Genomic DNA, 20,375 nt, shown 5'->3' on the forward strand with positions numbered 1-20,375 from the left:
CTAATTTTGATTTTTCCAACAAACATTTCAAAACTCTGGGTATTCTTTCATAGCACAATGTTAAATAAAGTCAATCGCTAGAATTGGGACAGGTTTAACGTAAATATGATTTTAGTTACGAACACGTAATTTGGTTCAGGGCTACAACATCGACAAATTTGCATATAAATTAGTTCGTTTTGATTTCCACTTAGAATATTTTTATTTACGTTAACTTTACTAAACAGATTAAATCACAAACACGGTTAGTCGTTACTTTAACTGATTATATGGCTTATCGTACCTTAAAACGCCTTTTCACAAGAAAAGACGAGTTTGCTTCTAGCCGCCAAACGACCATTGAACCTTTTGACGTCGCCGAAATACCTCGCATGTCATAACTGTCACGCAATATACGCGGACCTTAGATTCACAAACCACATGGACCATCATGGCTTCTTGTGGTTACTCTGAGTTTGTTGGCGGAATTTGTGGTCCAAGCTCAGACAATCCGGCAAATGTTCAGTGCGTCACGATAGAAAAGTGCAATAAGAACATCAAGGAACACCTTAAAAGTTACAAAGTGTGGGATTCTTTTCTGGACACAGAAGCAAAGCTTTTGCTGGCACGTGCAGGTAACTGAATACACTTTATAAATAACGTTGCAGAGAACCTCTAAAACTGCTTAACCGCAGATACCCTACCACGCAGAAATTAATTAATTTAATGTTTTAGCCTGACCTACACTATAGCCTGCAGAACAGGCGTTATTTTGTGTGTGTGCAAGCACGAAGCGAGCGCGGAGTGCGAGCGACGTGCGACGGGAAAGACGCAAAAAATTTTTTTGTCCCCTTCCCTTCGTGCGGGACTCGAGTTCTGCAATAGCCTCGTGCTAACCTCCGCTCACCAAAAAAGTCATAAATAAATGAATAAAATAATAATAATAATAATAATAATAATAATAATAGTAATAATAATAATAACGCTTGTTCTGCAGGCCAGCATGTAGCGCTTTTGTGTATGCCACGCGCTTTGCGCGTGACCTCAGTTGGGTACCCGAAATGATCCTCAACCCCGAATCGATCCACAAGTTGACCCCGACTCTGAAATAATCCCCGCGTACCAAGTAGCTAGTTTCTAAAATAGTGCCCCAACTTCAATCTATTTCCTGACTGTGCATCGCGTATCCTTGAGGAGTACTCCATGGGGGTCCGGGTGTGCGGCTCGGTTCTCCAAACCTTGACCCTATTACAGACTAGGCCGCGTGGAACGCCGGGATTTTCTCGTGGAATACATCTTGAAATTTACACACCGCGTACCGAGTTGCCACCTCTCTCAGAAATGGACTCGATGTGTTAGGGTATTCTGTAGTTACTCCAATCCAAATTTCGAAATCTAGGCAAATGTAAATTCTAGACAGCGAACACTCTCTCTTTGTAGCCACTGGAGCGAGCACGCGATCTCGCGTGAAACGAGGGCATGAGCCAGCGAGAAACTATGTCAGAATTAGAGTGTAATTAATGAAGCGAATACGTACAATTAACTGTTTTATTATTGTCATTATTATTGTCAAAGGCATTTTTGAGGTCAAGGACGTTCTTCTGGGTTTGACAATCTGCCCCCGTCACCGGGAACAATTTGGAATTCGATGGAGAAGTAATAAGAAAAATTGTGCTTGCCCATGTGAATGGGCATCCCACAGGACAGTAAAGGGAGAGCGCGGGTTAACCCTTGCTCAGTCTGAAAGACTACTGCGGCTTACTGAAGTACTGATTCCTGTGGCATCACGTAAGTTGTAACATTCTGGAAATGTGAATCATAAACGATAGATGATATTTTGCCAGCTTCCTAACAAATTGCAATTGCAAGCTGCCCCCAGAGTCTAAGAATCGTTTTTTAACACAAGGGTCTTAAATAAGGTATGTCAGGAGTTTGCAAGCGTAGCGAAGACAATATCATGGAAGATCCAGTTGTGTGTGACACACTGTAACTAAAATATAGAGGAGTACCCTCCCCCTCCCCCTTCGGGGATATCCCAATTGCAGTCCTATCCGGATTCTTCGAGCACTGGCCAACAAGTAAAATTTCTTGTTGACCTTAAAGACAATAAGTGGTCTGGTGTTCGGCAGACTTTAGTGAGCTACTTGTAAACCTTAATCGTGCTAGGAGAATTTCGTGGTGTGCGTCTAGACCACGAAGCGATACGCATGCGTGTAACAAACGCGCGTACAAGCAACACGAGAGCGCGCGATTTGCGCAGATAAATTAGCGGACTCTGTCTCCTTTTTTACCAAGTCATAGAGCAATCACCGCAGCCCTTTTCGCTTTGAAGATGCTTCAGTAATAGAGGCTAAGCCTGATCATGCTTTTGCCTTTGTAAAGCACGCGCGCAAGCGTGTGTTTGCAGCATGCCGCGGATACATAACAGTATATACGTGAGTCCATGTATATACTATGTTATGCAGATGTAGTCGTCATAACAGTAGCAGCAGTATTATAGAACCCAGACCATGCCGGTTTTTTCCCCGTACATGTAATCAATCTGATGCGAGTGATTGAAACTCACGTGGCTTGTTTTTTGTTTTGTTTTGTTTATCAGCGGTATGTGTTCAGTGCAGGAAAAAATTAGACGAACCCGTCGTCGATACCACACCTACTGCACGCGAAGGTAAAACACAAGGCGTCGCTTCAGGTTCTCATGCCGAGGAACAATCCAGCTTTCCGTTTGAAGCTGTAAAAGAAGTCTCGGTAAGAATTTTGCGATAACAATAATTAAAAGAATCTGAGCATAGTAATGGAAATCTTTGAAGAGTTTATTCCACCCTAGACTACAGAGAGTCCCGATTTTATCTTAGTCCTATTCGAGCGAAAAGCTCATGAATCAATAGCTTGTTCTCGGGCACCGAATACCCCCATTTTTAGCTTTCTGTTCGACTATCCCTGAGGGAAAGGTGGGACTGCTCGCGTGTAGAAATCTGGAAACATCTGAAATCTGAAACAACTCTTGTATACAGGGAGAGGCCAGTGACACTGACGAGCAACTGTGTCAGGAAATGATGGATCTTACCATTGACAAAGATGTTAGCATGTACCTCCCAAAGGATGACAGCAACGGGAGCAGTAGCTGCGAGACCTCTGATGGCCACCAAGCTATGGCAGATAAATTGAGTGTCCAACGGTCGAAGATGAACGAATTCTTAAGAAGTTGTGACGCTGGCAGCGTTGGTCCATACAAGAAAAGATGGGAGGAAGCAAGTATGCGAACAAAACAAAGCCATGTATCGAAAGCAAAAGATGCAGTTGTAGCAGCATTGAATGTTATTGCACCGGGAGACGCAGGTCATTTGTGGGAAGCATTGAAAGCTTCCAATTCAGTTGAAAAGGCGTTGCAGATCAGTGAAGAATGTCCAGCAGATAAGAGATACCTAGAAGCTCTGGCTGAAACCTTCCAAAATGCTTCAAGCTGGGATACCCGTAGACAGGTGCTTTCAGTCATGGCTGATCTCGTTACCTTCAAACAAATCCAGCGCTACATACCAGGCCTTACCGAGTACAGGTTCAAGATGGCACGGATGCACAGATTAGAGTATGGTCGGGGTGCAGTCTTACCTGTGAACAAAAGTCCGAGAATGCGCGTTGAGGGTGGTCAATTAGACCATTTTCTTACCTTCATTACCAGTCCTCATGTCGTTCAGGATCTGCCGTTTGGACAACGCTATCTTCACCTTTCTTCCGGTAAAGTGCTTGAAACGCCAAACGTCATCCGTACCATGATCCCGCAGAGGATTGTAGGGCAGTACCAGCAATACTGTGAAGAGACGAACTTCAAACCATTTAGTTCCAACACCATGCTACGAATTCTGTCAGCTTGTTCTGCAACAGTCAGAAAATCTCTACAGGGGCTTGACTACATTGCCGCAGATGGTGCCAAAGCATTTGATGACCTTTGTCACGTGGCGGAACGTTTGCAAGAATATGGTCTATCTGCACAAGTCAGCAATAGTTGGGAGAGATCCCTGAAGAAAGGAAAACAATATTTAAAGTCCGATTACAAGGTATAGAAACAACTATCTTATTAACACTTCATCAGTTATGCCTTTAAAAAAATTACGACTTCACTGAAATGCGTTTTCTTTCAGAGGTCAATGAAACTATCATAAATCAAAATTAACATCTTTTTTTTAGTTACCCTTGCTATCATAAATCGTGTTTAAAAAAGTCTGAACGCCATAACCAGAATGCAAAAACACCTTATTTCTGGCCTAACATAACCTTGGTATTGGGCATTATTATCATCCCACTATGTAATTGTTTGAATGTTTCGTGTTTCTATTTCTATGGTTATACGGACATTCAAGCACAATTAGTGCCAGTCGCTTACCTTCGTAGGTATTGGAAAGCATGTGTTTAGCTATCCGTTTGCAAGATATACAATGTTATAAAATGTAATCAAATTTTTTCAGGTGCATGTGTCAGAATCCTCCTCTGTTGCCGATCACTGCAGCACGTATTCCCTAAATGACAGTAACGATGCTGCCTACAGCACTCCTTGTGATCACACCCATGACAAAGCGTGTTCACACTGCGAAGAACTAAAGGACGTGTTGCTGAATGTCGAGAACTTTTTGAATGACGTGAAGTTGACTGAAGAAGAGCTGGATGATTTACGGTACGATTATCATCAGGCAGTCCAAAATATCCATGCTTGGAAGGCTCACCAGTTGAGAAGTGTAAGACAAGACATGGCGAGAACAGACATTTTGGATACCCTGGATGAGTCTTCTGTGCTCGTCACTCAAGACTGGGCCATGAAATTCCTTCCTCAGAAATACCGGGAATCTCAGTCTGACTGGTTTGGAAAAAGAGGAATTTCATGGCACATTAGTGTGGTGGTACGAAAGAAACGTGGTGTGCTAGAGAGCCAGTCCTTTGTGCACATTGCAGAAAATTCGAATCAAGACAGCCTTTTGGTGGTACGGATTATCGAGCACGTTCTTCGGACCCTCAAGAGGGAGCATCCGGAACTGTTAACAGCGTTTCTTCGCCAAGATAATGCAGGTTGCTATCATAGTTCCATAACATTAGCAGCCTGTAGTCTTATGGCCAACATTACCGGGATCAGAATTGGACGGGTGGACTTCAGTGATCCTCAAGGTGGGAAAGGTGCCTGTGATAGAAAGGCAGCATCAATCAAGGCTCATGTGCGAAGGCATATCAACGAAGGTCACGATGTGCAAACTCCAAACGACTTTAAAGAGGCCATGATGTCTAGTGGTGGGATAAAAGGAGTTCGTATCGCCCTGGTTGATGCTTTCATTCCTGCCCTGACAAATTCTGAAATCCAAATTAAATGGGAAGGCATCAGCTCTCAAAATAATTTCTCCTATTCAGACAGAGGCATCACTACTTGGCGTGCATATGGCATTGGTACAGGGAAGCTTGTTCACAAAGGAGGAGTACAAATGCAAGGTAAACCTTTATATATAATGTGTGCTATTGCATGACGATTATATGTGAACAACCTAAGTTCTTCCGATAAAATTTCTGATGTAATACATTTATGTCGAAGTAACTGAATTTTGGACTAACGGATACTAACAAATGTTTCCTAATAAGAGAGGGCCACGATCAGAAGTGTGCATGTGGCTACAAAAAATTGACATTTTTTTTTTTTCAAATTAAAACTGGTAAGTTCTGTGCTATGAACGTCAAGCAAGTTGGAAGGCAAAGTGTTAATTGACGTCTTTAGATCCTTTTCAGTGAAAAACTAGTCAGTAAAATGCTTTGAACTTGAGGCAAGTCGGAAGGCAGGGTGTTCATTTCTCTTTTCTTCTACCAATTTTGAACTCCGAGAAGAACTTGGGAACGAGGTTTGCTCAGTTGGCACCTGCACTGTAGCACTGAAAAAATTGAAAATGACTGAGAACGGAAATTAAAATTATATATGATCTTTCAGATTTCTTACAGAGTTATGCCTTCCACTGTTCTTTTTCATCTGGGGATTTTGTCACTGTTCACCAAGGAAGAGGAACCACCACCACCACCATGCCTGAAGAAGGGGAAGGCGAGAAGGAGGAGGCAACAGATGAAAAGGTACTGGATGATCCTGCGCATGGCCTGTTTTCCTGCCCAAATACTGGTTGTGTGAAGGTTTATCAGCGCTATTCCTCTTTAGAAAAACACCTGTCCTTTGGAAAGTGCAAATTAGTTCCTGAAAGAGACACACTACTGGACAAGGCGAAAAAGCTGTACCACACCAAACTCATAGCGGGAACAAGTGCTCCAGCCACCATTCAGGGTGATACGACCGGAAAAGATAGCAACGAAATTCTTCCAGAAGGATGGGCCTTAAAGTCACCAAAGAAAGCTACTCGCTTTAATGAAGCCCAAAAACATTATCTTGAACAGAAATTCAACCTTGGTCAGGAGACTGGCCACAAGTTGGATCCAGCAATTGTGGCAAGGGATATGCGCTATGCTAGGAACAAAGACGGCACAAGACAGTTCAAGATGAGCGAGTTCATGACTCCCCAACAGATACAGTCCTTCTTCTCAAGGCAATCGTCTAAGCTGCGCCACAGGCAACCCGAAGATGATCCAGAGAGTCAAACGGATGACTTGGCAGCGGCTGAAGAACAACAAGCTTACGACAGCACCCGTGCGCTGGTGATAAGGGAGGTGCAGCTTTCGCATCCAATTGTGTTCGACACCTACAATCTGTGTACCATGTACAAGGCTGGCAAAATGAGGCAACTGAGTGTAGCGATGCTTCGGGCTGCATGTGAGCATTTTGATTTGAGCGTCGAGGGCATCCGCTCTGGCCGACTGAAAGCACCATACATCTCCTTGCTGAAGGATCTCATTTCCACTTGTGACTGTTGCCTTCTAACATCAAAGTAAAGAGATTTTTGAAGTTTATCCTCTTTTCATTTCCAAGAACATGCTAGTGTTAAGCTTGGCCTACTCGAGTCAATTGCATTTTTGTTTTTCTTTGTTTTGGGTTTTGCTTTTTTCTCAAAGAGGTTGCTTTGAGGGACGAAAGTGCAATTACACCTGTTCTTGCTTTACAAGTGAAAGCTGTATTCCAGGCATTTGATTTCTGCCTTAATTTAAAAGGCGCACGGAATTTATTCAGTATACATTATTTTCTTAAATGACAGAATTACAGAGTTCTGAAGTATTTTACCTTCAGGTAGAGTGACACGCAGATAGACTTGTACAAAGCTTGTGCTCCGAAGTGTTTTCCCGAAGCGAAAAAAAAAAATAAATAAAAATAAACCGTGAAACGTACCACCGGAAACAAAATGAGAGGCGAAGTCTGCCACACAGGTAATTTTGCTTAGGGTTATTTATGTAGCTCGGCATTTTAAACATTTTTTCGCATGTTGTTTGCACCGGTTTTACGGTAGACTGGATGCAACTGAATGCTATATAGATATATGACACTGTCAGAAAAATACACTAACTGACATCAAAGCGCTTTTAATTACACAAGTCGCTCGTTTCGCTGATTTAGAGCATGAAAGGGAGCGATTTCAACAATGCAGACAATCGTGCGCACTTGCGTCTCCTTTCGCTCTCGTATCCTTGATTGGCTTGTGGGATGGAAAATGAAACATTAAAAATTTCGTCTCCATTGTTCATCTAAAATAGGAAGACTTCATTGTGTAATAGATTAATTAAGCATATGATTTGTGTAGAAACATTTTTTAAAAAAGATTCCATTTCTAGAAGTTATCCTGGAATCAAACAGAATAAATTGGGAAACGCGTTCTATTTGGACAGCTTTCAGTTTTTACGAAGCTGGTGAACTGATAGAAGTGGTTCATTTTATACATATAACCTGTAATTCCCTTTTTGTTCCCTTAGGGACCGTTCATTTTTTATGAGCATGGGGGGGCTGGTGGGATTTAGGGGGGGGGGGCCACGAGAAAAAAAAAGGCACTAAAGGGGGGGGGGGGGGCTACCAAAAAAAAATGAGTGAAAGAGGGGGGGGGGGGGTCACCAGAAATAATTGGCTAGTAGGGGAAATTGAAAGTGGCTCAACACAGAAACAGATGAAGAAATTGAATATTATTTCAATTTTATTTAATGCGATTTTCCTAACCACTTTTAATTTGTTTTACATACTGAGGTCGAAATCTGCATTTTATATTAAAAACAACTGAGGAAATGAAGCATATCTGTTGGAAAAGCAATAATGAATATAAACTGAGGTAGACACCTATGTTTGTACAAGTTCAAATTAATATAAAAACGTATCAGTCTCACTATTGAATCATCCTTGGGGGAGTAGTTTTCTACAAAGTGGTTGTACTCTGAACTATATCAATAGATTGTTTAATGTTCTTTTTAATAGTACTCACTTTTATAAAGACTGTTGATTAGTAAATTATTTGAACCCAGGAGTATCAGTAGACTCAGTAGTATGCCTAGTGTGAACATCCAGATTAGTTTTAATAATAGAACTGTTGTTGGTGACTTCAGTTGACGGTAAATCTGAGCCGTAAGCCATCTTCAGAAAAGCTTGAAACTGTCATTTTTAATAGCAGTACTTTAATATCCAGGCGCGTAGGAGGGGGGGTTCGAGGGGTTCGAACGAACCCCCTTTACAGATCAGTAATGGCGGAAGAGAAAGCACTTAATGAGGAGGTTGAACAATTACATGAGGTGTACCATGCGAGAGAGTAGAATGTCTGCCCTGGTTCTAATGCATATCAAATATGATATGCCTGTCAATTTTGACGAGATAGTCAATTTGTTCGAAGGCCTACACCCGAGAATGATGCAGTTTACCAGCTTGGTGTATGACTATCAGTAGATCGAATAGCTATCAGAACTCGACAGGGCGCGGAATGTACATTGAACTTTCTTGTTTAAGTTGAAACAATTATGCCGTAGGAATGATGTATATAGCTCAAAAAGCTGCTGTAAAACAAATTTGTGATTTGCCTAAAATGGGTCTCAAAATGCAGGAAATGAGGTTTCTGGTAACCTAGATTTTCAAAAATTTCAGGGGGAGCATGCCCCCGACCCCCCTAGTAAGCAAGATTTGGGGCTCAACGAACACCCCTATCTAACCCCTACCTACGCGACTGATATCTGTGCGTCCGCTGTTTTTTTCTGTTTAATATGACTCGTAATCGTTGATTGGTATGCTTTGATCCGTATTTTGTCAGTCAGATCTGTACGTGTATTAATTGTTTCTACTCGAAGGGGAGTAATTTCACGTTAACCATTTGCTTGATTAATTTTTATAGTTTCTTTGAGAATCTAAATGGAAATTTAGGGTTTGTCGTTGCCGTAAACGTGTTGCTATCTATAAAACGTTTTTTTAAACAAGAGAAATCTTTACCTAAGTAGAGAACGGTTACTTGTTAATAGTACTGTAAAGAAATCACAGTAACAATTACGTTTATCTTTGATATAAACAGCACATAAGCGTCTTGTTAAAGTTAGGAGTATGATTTGTTTCTGATTGGGCGGGAGGGGGGGGGGTCATCAGAAAAAAATAGTTCTGCTAGGGGGGGGGCCATGTGGAAAAAAATTGCATGCTAGGGGGGGGTCATACAGTTTCGAAGTGGCAATTAACCAAATCCCACCAGCCCCCCCATGCTCATAAAAAATGAACGGTCCCTTACCTTTTTGCCCTTTTTTTAACGCAGGATTTTCCCGCTTCTCTTTCATAATGTAACTCTTTACAAGCGGCCCCGGAAAAGAAAAGCGTTTGGTACCCATTTACCTCATGCTATAAATTTGTACCGGCTATTATTATAATAAAGTAAGACTTTTCAAATGTTCCTTTATGTATTTTTTGGATTCATTGAAGAAAGTGGAGTTTGGCTGAGCTGTCGGAGCTGCATACACGTTAGGCCGGATGGCTGGAAACGTCTTGGAGGATGGACCGGACCAATGCACGGACGCTACCAAATGTAACGAGTTGCGGATCGTTGCGCCAACGTCAGAAACTTTTACATTTGGAAACTCAGAAACGTTTAAATTCAATTTCATTTATTGCCAGTGAAGATACAACATTCAACAAGACGTTTGCTATATCTGAATTATCATTTAAGCCCCGCGGTCACGCACGTTTTGACTAAAAGCGTATATTGCGTGACAGTCAAGAGATACGTCAAAAGGTTCAATGGTCGTTTGGCGGCTAGAAGCAAACTCGTCTTTTCTTCTTGTGAAAAGGGTTTTTAAGGTATGATGAACCATACAATCCGTTAAAGTTAACGACTAACCTTGTTTGTGATTTAATTTGTTTAGTAAAGTTAACGTAAATATAAATATTCTAAGTGGAAATCAAAACGAACTAATTTATATGCAAATTTGTCGATGTGTAGCCCTGAACCAAATTACGTGTTCGTAACTAAAATCACATTTACTAACGTTAAACCTGTCCCAATTCTAGCGATTGACTTTATTTAACATTGTGCTATGAAAGAATACCCAGAGTTTTGAAATGTTTGTTGGAAAAATCAAAATTAGCGGGTGTGATGTGAAAACAGCTTGCTCTCCTTTGAAGGTCAAAAGGTCAACTTTTGATGATAAATAGCATGTTCAAATAGCGCTCCAAAAATTTATCGTTTCATTTACTCAAAAATTTTATTTCATCAAATCGTACACGAAACATTGCTTATTCCGATGAATATAGTCTTGGTCGACAAAGCCATGTACCAGGATGCTTTTTTTGCGGTTGAATTTCGCATTATTTTGGCATGCTGTAATTCCGCTAGAAACGGTTAATTTTTAAAATTTGGCCAAAAATTCTGGATCTCCTTGAATGTACATTTGACAGCGTGAACGTGTGAGGGAATTAGTTTACTTATGTTCAATTGCTTCGATTTTTATGTTACTCCTTCGTTATTTCAAGACGAGCGGCCCATACAAGTGACACTTTTAAGTCAGTTTTACCCGCTCACAGGTCACCAGAATGAAAAAGTCATTTTAAAGGTAAAACAATTATCTAAACAAACTGAAACATGTCTTTCTACAAATGGTTTTAGTAGTCCTTTATTATGACAAAGTTTGGCGATTTTCGATTTTTCTATCTTGCATGGTCATAGGTGAAACTTCCTGGGGAGCGCTCTTAAAGCATCCCATTGAGAGGTTGCCGCATCTTGATGAGAATTTGCCGGGCCAGAAACCTCCACCGAGGCAGGAATATTCGATGCATTTTCAGCATTTGGCTGCAGAACCTGAGCTATCTCTACACTTTTTTCGCTGCTGACCTGGGAAGGACACGACTGTTCAGACATATCGAGACGAGTTTTATTCCTCGTGCCTTGTAAACTTAACTGACGCAGATGCATACCATTAAGTTCTTTATATAATGCGAATGATGTCATCGCGAGGGATCATAAATATTCAGTGAGGTTTGAACAGGCACTGCTGTGGACAAGCTGGCCACTCTATTCATTTCTACATATAACCTGCCTATCCATGTGCCTCACGACAATATTAATGGGCGAGGAACGATATTTCCCGACAAAATTAAGGACTCATCCATAAAGTATAAGGCAGTTTTAAGAATGAGGTTGTATTCCTTGGCAGATTTCACGTAAAAAGGATTTGTTTCTCCAAAGAGAGGCCTAAACTTTGAGAAAAATTAGTTTGAAACCCAAATTGGAGTAAAAATGTAAATGGTTTGAACCAAGGAGTCATGTAATAAGTACGTAAATTATGATCATCTGGGTGAGTGTAATCCTTAGCGGAAGTCATCTTCATAGTCAAGTGAATTGTGGAACGTCAGTAGGTGGTATATACGTCTCTGGTTGTTAACCTGATTGGTCAACGAAGTCCAGATGTTATTGGTCGTTTGTCAGTAAGCCGTGATGTTATTGGCTTTGAAGACTGTTAAAAGTGATTGGTTCGTTTCGATCTGTTTTTTGTTAGTCAAAAAGTCTGTAGGTCTATTGTTAGTAAAATGTCTATTTGTCTGTTTCGTTGTTGTTGTCAATAAGTCGTTTGTATGGTGTAGGTAGTTGTAGGCAAACTGAAGTAAAACGCAGTTATTAGAAGCGAGTTATTTTCTTTAACCAAATTTTATGTAAAATGCATTTTTGTCAAAAAAGGCTTAAATTTCGGCAGAATCCATTATTTTAACATAAAAAAAATTAAAAGACAGATTACACACAAAAGGCATTCTTTCAAAAAAAAAAAAATAGCTAAAAAATTTGGCAAAATTACGTTTCCAACACAAACTAGAGTAAAACACAGTTTAAAAAAATTAGTTGTAGTGTTTTTGCCGATTTGACGCAAAACACATATTTGAGCAATATATTTACGTTAAATTCGGGTTAATTCAAATCAATAAATTTTAATAAAGGAGGTTTCCAAAAGAAAATAAATGAAAGCGCAATTTTGAAAAGCGATTGGTATTTTTGCTACAAATTTGCTGCAAAACGAATTTTTTGGCTAAAGACGCGTAATATTAGCAAAAGCCGGCTTTTAACACAAACTGGAGTAAAATTCATCCTTTAAGAGCGAGTTGAATACGTTTTAACTATTCGAAGTAAAAATTTAGTTTTTAGGAAGAAAGGATTAAATTTAGCAAAAGCTTGCTAGTTAATCAAACTGAAGTAAAGGGCAGTTTTTAAGAGAAAGTTGTAGCGTTTTTGCAATTTTACAAAGAATGCATTTTTCAGGTAAAAAGTCTTAAAATTTCGGAAAGTCGTTTTAAACATAAACTAAAGTATAACGCAGTTTTCATGTAGAGTTGTAGTGTTTTTGCAGATTTTACTCAAAACGAATTTTTTTGTCAAGAGAGGCTTGAAATGTTTGAAAATCCCATTTACAACACAAACTGAAGTAAAAGGCAGGAACAAGTTGTATTTTTTGCCCAAATTTGACGCAAAACGCATGAATTTGCAAAAGAGGCTTAAAATTTAGCAAAAGCCAGTTTTTATTACAAATTTATTTATATCACAGTTCTCAGTAGCAAGATTTAACGTAAAATGAATTCTTTGTCAACAGACTTTTGAAATTTGAGAAAAGCCAACTAGAGCAAAACGAAGTTTCTTAAAACAAGTTGTAGTTTGTGCAAATGTCAGAAAAGGCTTTTTTTTTTTAAAAGAGGCCTAAAATTTAGCAAAACCTAGTTTCTAACACAAACTGGAGTTAAACGCAGTTTTTAAAAGCAAGATATAGTGTTTTTGCATATTTGACGCAAAACGCATTTCTTTGAAAGAGAACTCAAAATGTGGCCAGAAAATGGAGTAAAACGCAGTTTTTACAAACGAGTTGTATTCATTGCGGAGATTTGACTAAACTTAAATTTTTTGTCAATGAAAGCTTTAATTTTAGCAAAAATTTAATTTTCAGTATAAAATTGAGAAAAACAGTTTTTTTTTAGCGAGTTGTTTTCTTAGCGAAAATTTTACAAAAAAAGCATTATTTTGCATGAAAGTCCTAATATTTTAAAAGAGCAAGGTTCCGAAAAGTAATAGGGTAAAACGTAGATTTGACACAAAACGCATTTTTGTCGCAATAAAGGCTTAATTTTTAGATAAAGCTAATTTTTTAAAAAAAAAATTGGAGTAAAATGCAGTTTTCAGAAGCGAGTAATATACCTTGTGGAGATTTAACAAGGAACGCATTTTTTGTTTAAGCAAAACTAGAATTGAAGGCAGTTTTTAAATCGACTTTTAGTCTTCTCGCAAATTTAGCGCAAAACGAATTTTTTTTTACAAAAAAAGTATAAAAAATTAGCAAACGCCAGTTTGTAAAACAAAATTAAGTATAAATCAGAGTTTTTTAATAAAAATTGTAGTTTTTACGTAGTTTTGACTAAAAAAGCATTATTTAAAAAAAAAGATTTAAAATTTTGCTAAGGCTGGTTTCTGACACTAACTAATGTAAAACACAGCTTTCTGAAGCAATTTTTTTTTCTTTGCGCAAATTTGACGAAAAATCGCAATTGTTTTAACAAGTAATGCCAAAAATTTGGCAGATGTCAGTTTTAAATTGGAACTGGAGTATCACGCAGTTTTTAAGAGCGAGTTTTAGTGTTTTTAGTAGATTTGACGCTAAACTCATTTTTTGGCAAGTGCAAGTTAAAATTTGGCAAACGTTAAGTTGCAACACAAAGTAAAGTAAAACACAGTTTTTAGGAGCAAATTGTATTTTTTGCGCAGATTCAAAACAAAACGCATTTTTTTAAGAAAAGAGGCCTTAAATTTAACAAAATCTTGTTTCCAACACAAACCAGAAGAAAACATAATTTTTATGATTGAGTTGTGGTGTTTTGCAGATTTGACGGAAATCCATTCTTTGGCAAAAAATGCTTAATTCTCATTAAAAGTCGGTTTCTTATAGAAAATAAATAAAAACGTAGTTTTAAGAAGCAAATTGTTAACTTTGCGTCGATTTGACACCAAACAAAAGAAATCTTTTTGTCAAGAGAGGGTTAATAAAAAAAAGCCATTTTAAAAAAAAATTGGTATAAAACCAAGTTTTTTAAAGCGGCTTTTATTTTTTGGCAATATTTGACGGAAACGCATTTTTTTTTAACAAATTTAAAATTTCGGCAAAGGCAATCTAAAATTTAAAATGGAGTAAAACGTAGTTTTCCAGAGCAAGTTGTATAATTTGTGGAGATTGGACGCAAAAGAAATTTTATTTCCGACCCAAACTGGGGTAAAACGCAGTTTTTAAGAATAACATTTTTATTTTCGCAGATTTGACACAAAATTAATTTTTTAAAAAAAGAGGCTTTAAATTTGGCAAAGGTAAGTTTCTAACACAAACTAATGTAGCTTTTAAGAGAGAGTTGTAGCCTGTGTGCAGATTTGACGCAAACCAAATAAACAAAAAAAGAGACGTTCTAACACAAATTAACGTAAAGCGCAGATTTTAGAAGCTAAGTGTATTCTTTCAGCAGATTTTACGTAAAATGCATTTTTTGTCGACAATGGTTAAAAACTTAACAAAAGCTAGTTTCCAAGATAAAGTAAAGTAAAAGGCAGTTTTCAGGAGTGTGTTGTATTTTTTGCGCAGATTCGACAGAAAACGCATTATTGTTGTTCGCGCAAACTGGACAAAAATGCAGATAGAGTAAAACGCATTTTTTTAAAGCAAGTTGTAGTCTTTGCGCGGATTTAATACAAAACACATTTTTTTTTGCAAGAGAGGCTATAAATTTGGAAAAAGTCAGTTTCCAAGATAAAACGGAGTAAAATGCAGTTTCCAGGAACGAGTTGTAGTGTTTTCGCAGATTTAACGCAAAACCCATATTTGGGCGACAGAAGGTTAAAATTTACTTAAACCTAGTTATCTACACAAAATGGAGGGAGTTGTCTTTTTTGCACACATTTTGAGAAAAAGACCGTTTTCAGTAAGACAGGCCTTTAAATTTTAACAAAGCCAGTCTCTAACAGAAAATATGAGAAAACGTTATTAAGAACGAGTGCTAGTTTTTGTGTAGCGTTGACGCAAAACGTTTTCTGTTAAGAAAGGCTTTAACTTTGGAAGCAGCCGGTTTTCAACTTGTAATGGATAAAAAAACTATTTTGAGAAGCAAGTTGTATTCATTAATGAGATTTAACGCGAAACGCATTTTTGGAAAAAAACGGTTAATATTGGGAAACGCTGATTTTCAACACAAACTGGAGCAAAACAAAGTTTTTAAGAGGAAGTTTTTAAAAGCGATTTGACGCAAAAACCCTTTTTTACGGAAAGAGAGGATAAAATTAAGGAAAAGCCAGTTGCCAACAGAAACAAAAGTTAAACGCAGTTGTCAATTTTAGCGCAAAACGTATTTTTGAGAAAAAGAGGCTTAAAATTTTGGTAAAGTTGGTTTGCAAGACAAACTGCAGTAAAACGCAGTTTTCAGGAACGAATTGTATTCTTTGTGCAGATTTGACGAAAAACATATTTTTTGAAGAAACTGAAGTAAAGCGCAGTTTTTAGTATCGAACTGTATTCTTTGCGTAGATTTTACGTAAAATGCTTTTTTGTCGAGAGACGCTTAAAATTTGGCAAAAGTCAGTTTAACAAAAAATGAAGTAAAACGCAGTTTTTAGGAGCGTGTTGTATTTTTCGCGCAGATTTAACGCAAAACGCATTTTTTTCGCAAGAGAGGCATAAAATTTGGAAAAATCAAGTCCACAGAAACTGGGAAAAAAAAAGCATTTTTCAGGAGGATACTGTATTCTTTGCGATGATTTGACAAAAAATGCACTTTGGTTTACACAGACTAGAGTAAAATTTAGAAAAAGTTTTAGAGAGTCTTAAGATTTAACACAAAACGCATTTTTTGGTTTGCACAAACTGGAATAAAATGCAGATGGAGAAAAACGCAGTTTTTACGAACGATGTGTATTCTTTTTGCGCATATTTAACGCAAAATGAATTTTTTTTCGCAAGAAAGGCTTAAAATTTAGAAAAAGTCAGTTTCAAACACAAAATAGAGTAAAATGCAGTTTTCAGGTATAGGTTGTAGTGTCCGCAGATTTGACGCAAAATTTATATTAGGGCAAGAAATGTTTAAAATTTAGTAAAACCTAGTTTCCAACATGAAATTAAGTTAAATGCAATTTTTTAAAGGGACTTCTGTTCTTTGCCAGGACTTTAAACACTGTTTTCAGTGAAAAAAAAAGGCAGTCTCCAACAGAAAATTTAAGAAAACGCAGTTTCAAAGAACGAGTTGTATTTTTTGTGCAGCTTCGACGCAAAAATCATTTTTTGGCAAAAAAGGGTTTAAGTTTGGTAATAGCCAGTTTTTAGCTAAAAATGCATAAAAAGGCAGTTTTAAGAAGCAATTTGTATTCTTTAAACAGATTTGATGCAAAACGCATTTTTTTTGGCAAACGCCCGTTTTCAACACAAACTGGAGTAAAACGAAGTTTTCAAGAGCAAGTTTTTAAGAGCAATTAGACGCAAAATGCATTTTTCGTAAAAAGAGGATTCAATTGAGCAAAAGCCACCTACCAACACTAACGGAAGAAAATTGCAGTTTTCAAGTAAAAGTTGTAGTATTTTCGCAATTTCGAGGCAAAACGCATTTTTTTAAAAAAAGAAGCTTAAAATTTCGGTAAATCCGGTTTCCAAGCAAAAACTGCAGTAAAACGCCGTTTTTAGAAGCGGATTGTAATCATTGTGCAGATTTGACGATAAACGGATTTTTAAGAAAGAGAAGCTTAAAAGTTAATAAAATCCAGTTTTAAAAACAAAATGGAGCAAAAGACAGTTTTACGTAGCGAATTGTATTCTTTTGTAAGATTTCACGTAAAACGCATTTTTAAGCCAGGGAGGCTTAAAAAATGGCAAAAGGTAGTTTTAAACATAAACGGACGTAAAAAGCATTTTTTAATGTAGGAGTTTTTTTTTCGCAGATTTGACGTTAAAGCCTTTTTTTTCATAAAGAAAGACTTGAACTTTGGTAAAAGCCAATTTTAAAGAAAAGATAGTAAAATTCAGTTTTTAGAACTGAGTTGTATTCTTTGCGACAAAATGACGCAAAAAGCATTTTTCAGCAAGATAGTCTAGATAAGTCAAAATCCAGTTTTCCACACAAACTAGAAAAAAAAAGGTATTTTTCAGTAGCACACTGTATACTTTTCGCAGATTTGACAAAAAATGCACTTTGGTTTACACAAACTAGAGTAAAATTTAAATTAACTAAAGGAGAGTTTCTTTGTGCAAATTTTGTGCAAAATGCACTTTTTGGCAAAAGCCAGTTTTTAACCCAAACTAAAAGAAAATGCTGTTTTCAGAAACGAGTTGTAGTGTTTGCGCAAAATTTACAAAAAAGGAATTTTTTTGTGGAGAGAGGCTTAAAATTCAGCAAAGATCAGTTGAAGATAAAATTGAGTGAAACGCAGTTTTTAGGAGCGGGTTGTATTTCTTGCTCAGAATTTTGAAAAACCTAGTTTGAAACACAAAATGGATTTAAACGCAGATGACAGGAATAGCTTTTATTTTTTTTTGCAGATTTGAATCAAAACCTTTATTTGGACAAAAGATGCTTCAAATTTAGTAAAACCCAGTTTCCAATACAAAATGGAGTAAAACGCAATTTTCAAGAGGGAGTTGTGTTCTTTGCACAGATTTCAATTAAAACACTTTTTTTAGTAAGATAAAGCCACTGTCCAACAAAAAATTTGAGAAAACGCAGTTTTCAGGAACAAGTTTTATTTTTTGTGCAGCTTTGACGCAAAACACAATTTTCTGCAAAAAAAGGCGTTAACTTTAGTAACAAACGGTTTTATATCAAAAATGCATAAAAACGAAGTTTCAAGAAGCAAGTTGCATTGTTTTGAACAGATTTGACGCAAAACGCATATTTTTGCAAAAGAGGCTTATTATTAGGAAGTGCCGGTTTTTAACATAAACTGGAGTAAAACGCAATTTTCAAGAGGAAGTTTTAAAAAGCGATTTGACGAAAAACGCATTTTAGAGGGGATTAAATTAAGCAAAGGCCAGTTGCTAACACAAACTGAAGTAAAACGGAGTTTTTAAGAAGAAGTTGTAGTATTTTCGCAATTTTAACGTAAAACGCATTTTTAAGAAAAAAAGATTAAAATTTGGGTAAATCTGGTTTCCAAGACAAACTGCAAGCAAAACGCAGTTTTAATAAGCGGGTTGTATTCTTTGTGCAGGTTTGACGACAAAATTATTATAAAGGAAGAAAGGCTTATAATTTGGCAAAATCCAGTTTCAAACACAAAATATAGAAATAGACAGAGAATGTTGTATTCTTTGAGCAGATTTTACAGAAAACGCATATTTTGAAAAGACAGGCTAAAAATTTTGCAAAAGCCAGTTTTTATTCTTAACCAGAGTAAAACGCAGTTTTTAAGAGCGAAAAGTATTTGTTTAAGGAGGTTTGACGCAAAATACATTTTTTGGCAAGTATGGCTTAAAATTTGCCATTAGTCAACTTTCAGCATGAATTAAAGGACAATTAGTTTTTAAGAAGGACTTGTAGTTTCCGCACATTTTACGTAAAAGGTATTTTTAAAAAAAAAGGTTAAAAGTTTGTCATAATCCAACTTTTGAAACTAACTGGAGTAAAACCTAGTTATTGGTAGCGAGTTGTTTAGTTTGTGCAGATTTGACGGAAAACGAATTTTTTTTTAACAAATTTAAAATTTCGGCAAAGGGAATCTAAAATTTAAAATGGAGTAAAACGTAGTTTTCCAGAGCAAGTTGTATAATTTGTGGAGATTGGACGCAAAAGAAATTTTATTTCCGACCCAAACTGGGGTAAAACGCAGTTTTTAAGAGTAACTTTTATATTTTCGCAGATTTGACACAAAAAGAGGGTTTAATTTTGGCAAACGTAAGTTTCTAACACAAACTAATGTAGCTTTTAAGAGAGAGTTGTAGTCTGTGTGCAGATTTGATGCAAAACAAATAAACTAAAAAAGAGACGTTCTAACACAAATTAACGTAAAGCGCAGATTTTAGAAGCTAAGTGTATTCTTTAAGCAGATTTTACGTAAAATGCATTTTTTGTCGACAATGGCTTAAAACTTAACAAAAGCTAGTTTCCAAGATAAAGTAAAGTAAAAGGCAGTTTTCAGGAGTGTGTTGTATTCTTTGCGCAGATTCGACAAAAAACGCATTATTTTTGTTCGCGCAAACTGGACAAAAATGCAAATAGAGTAAAACACATTTTTTTAAAGCAGGTTGTATTCTTTGCGCGGATTTAATACAAAACGCATTTTTTTTGCAAGAGAGGCTATAAATTTGGAAAAAATCAGTTTCCAAGACAAAACGGAGTAAAATGCAGTTTCCAGGAACGATTTGTAGTGTTTTCGCAGATTTAACGCAAAACCCATATTTGGGCAACAGAAGGTTAAAATTTACTTAAACCTAGTTATCTACACAAAATGGAGGGAGTTGTGTTTTTTGCCCAAATTTTGAGAAAAAGACCGTTTTCAGTAAGACAGGCCTTTAAATTTTAACAAAGCCAGTCTCTAACAGAAAATATGAGAAAACGTTATTAAGAACGAGTGCTAGTTTTTGTGTAGCACTGCAGTTTGTCTTAGAAACCGGATTTACCGAAATTTTAAGCTTCTTTTTTTAAAAAATGCATTTTGCCTCCAAATTGCGAAAATACTACAACTTTTACTTGAAAACTGCAATTTTCTTCAGTTTGTGTTGGTAGGTGGCTTTTGCTCAATTGAATTGTCTTTTTACAAAAAATGCATTTTGCGTCTAATTGCTCTTAAAAACTTGCTCTTGAAAACTTCGTTTTACTCCAGTTTGTGTTAAAAATGGGCGTTAAGCCTCGTTTGCCAAAAAAAATGCGTTTTGCATCAAATCTGTTTAAAGAATACAAATTGCTTGTTAAAACTGCTTTTTTATGCATTTTCAGTTAAAAACTGGCTATTACCAAACTTAAACCCTTTTTTGCCAAAAAATGTGTTTTGCGTCGAAGCTGCACA

At 37.0% G+C, this 20,375-nt stretch overlaps 1 protein-coding gene across 1 annotated transcript; it reads left to right on the forward strand.

The window, feature by feature from the left end:
• The first annotated feature begins 215 nt into the window (after positions 1–215).
• On the forward strand, positions 216–7,063 carry LOC146471119 (uncharacterized). The gene is made up of 6 exons (XM_085121236.1): positions 216–614; positions 1,555–1,767; positions 2,579–2,727; positions 2,994–4,034; positions 4,443–5,448; positions 5,936–7,063. The coding sequence occupies exons 1-6, from the start codon at positions 431–433 to the stop codon at positions 6,877–6,879; spliced, it is 3,537 nt and encodes a 1,178-aa protein (XP_084977362.1). The 5' UTR covers positions 216–430; the 3' UTR covers positions 6,880–7,063.
• Positions 7,064–20,375: the final 13,312 nt, after the last annotated feature.

This window comes from Pavona decussata, unplaced genomic scaffold (genome assembly GCF_977016875.1).
Source record: "Pavona decussata unplaced genomic scaffold, jaPavDecu1.1 SCAFFOLD_106, whole genome shotgun sequence".
Classification (NCBI taxonomy): Eukaryota; Metazoa; Cnidaria; class Anthozoa; order Scleractinia; family Agariciidae; genus Pavona; species Pavona decussata.

Excerpts from the sequence above, each read along its gene's own strand:
- LOC146471119 (XM_085121236.1), top strand. The coding sequence starts at position 431 with ATGGCTTCTTGTGGTTACTCTGAGTTTGTTGGCGGAATTTGTGGTCCA. Across the intron at positions 1,768-2,578 it reads ACTGATTCCTGTGGCATCAC|CGGTATGTGTTCAGTGCAGG; the intron begins GTAAGTTGTAAC and ends TTTGTTTATCAG. Across the intron at positions 5,449-5,935 it reads AGGAGGAGTACAAATGCAAG|ATTTCTTACAGAGTTATGCC; the intron begins GTAAACCTTTAT and ends ATGATCTTTCAG.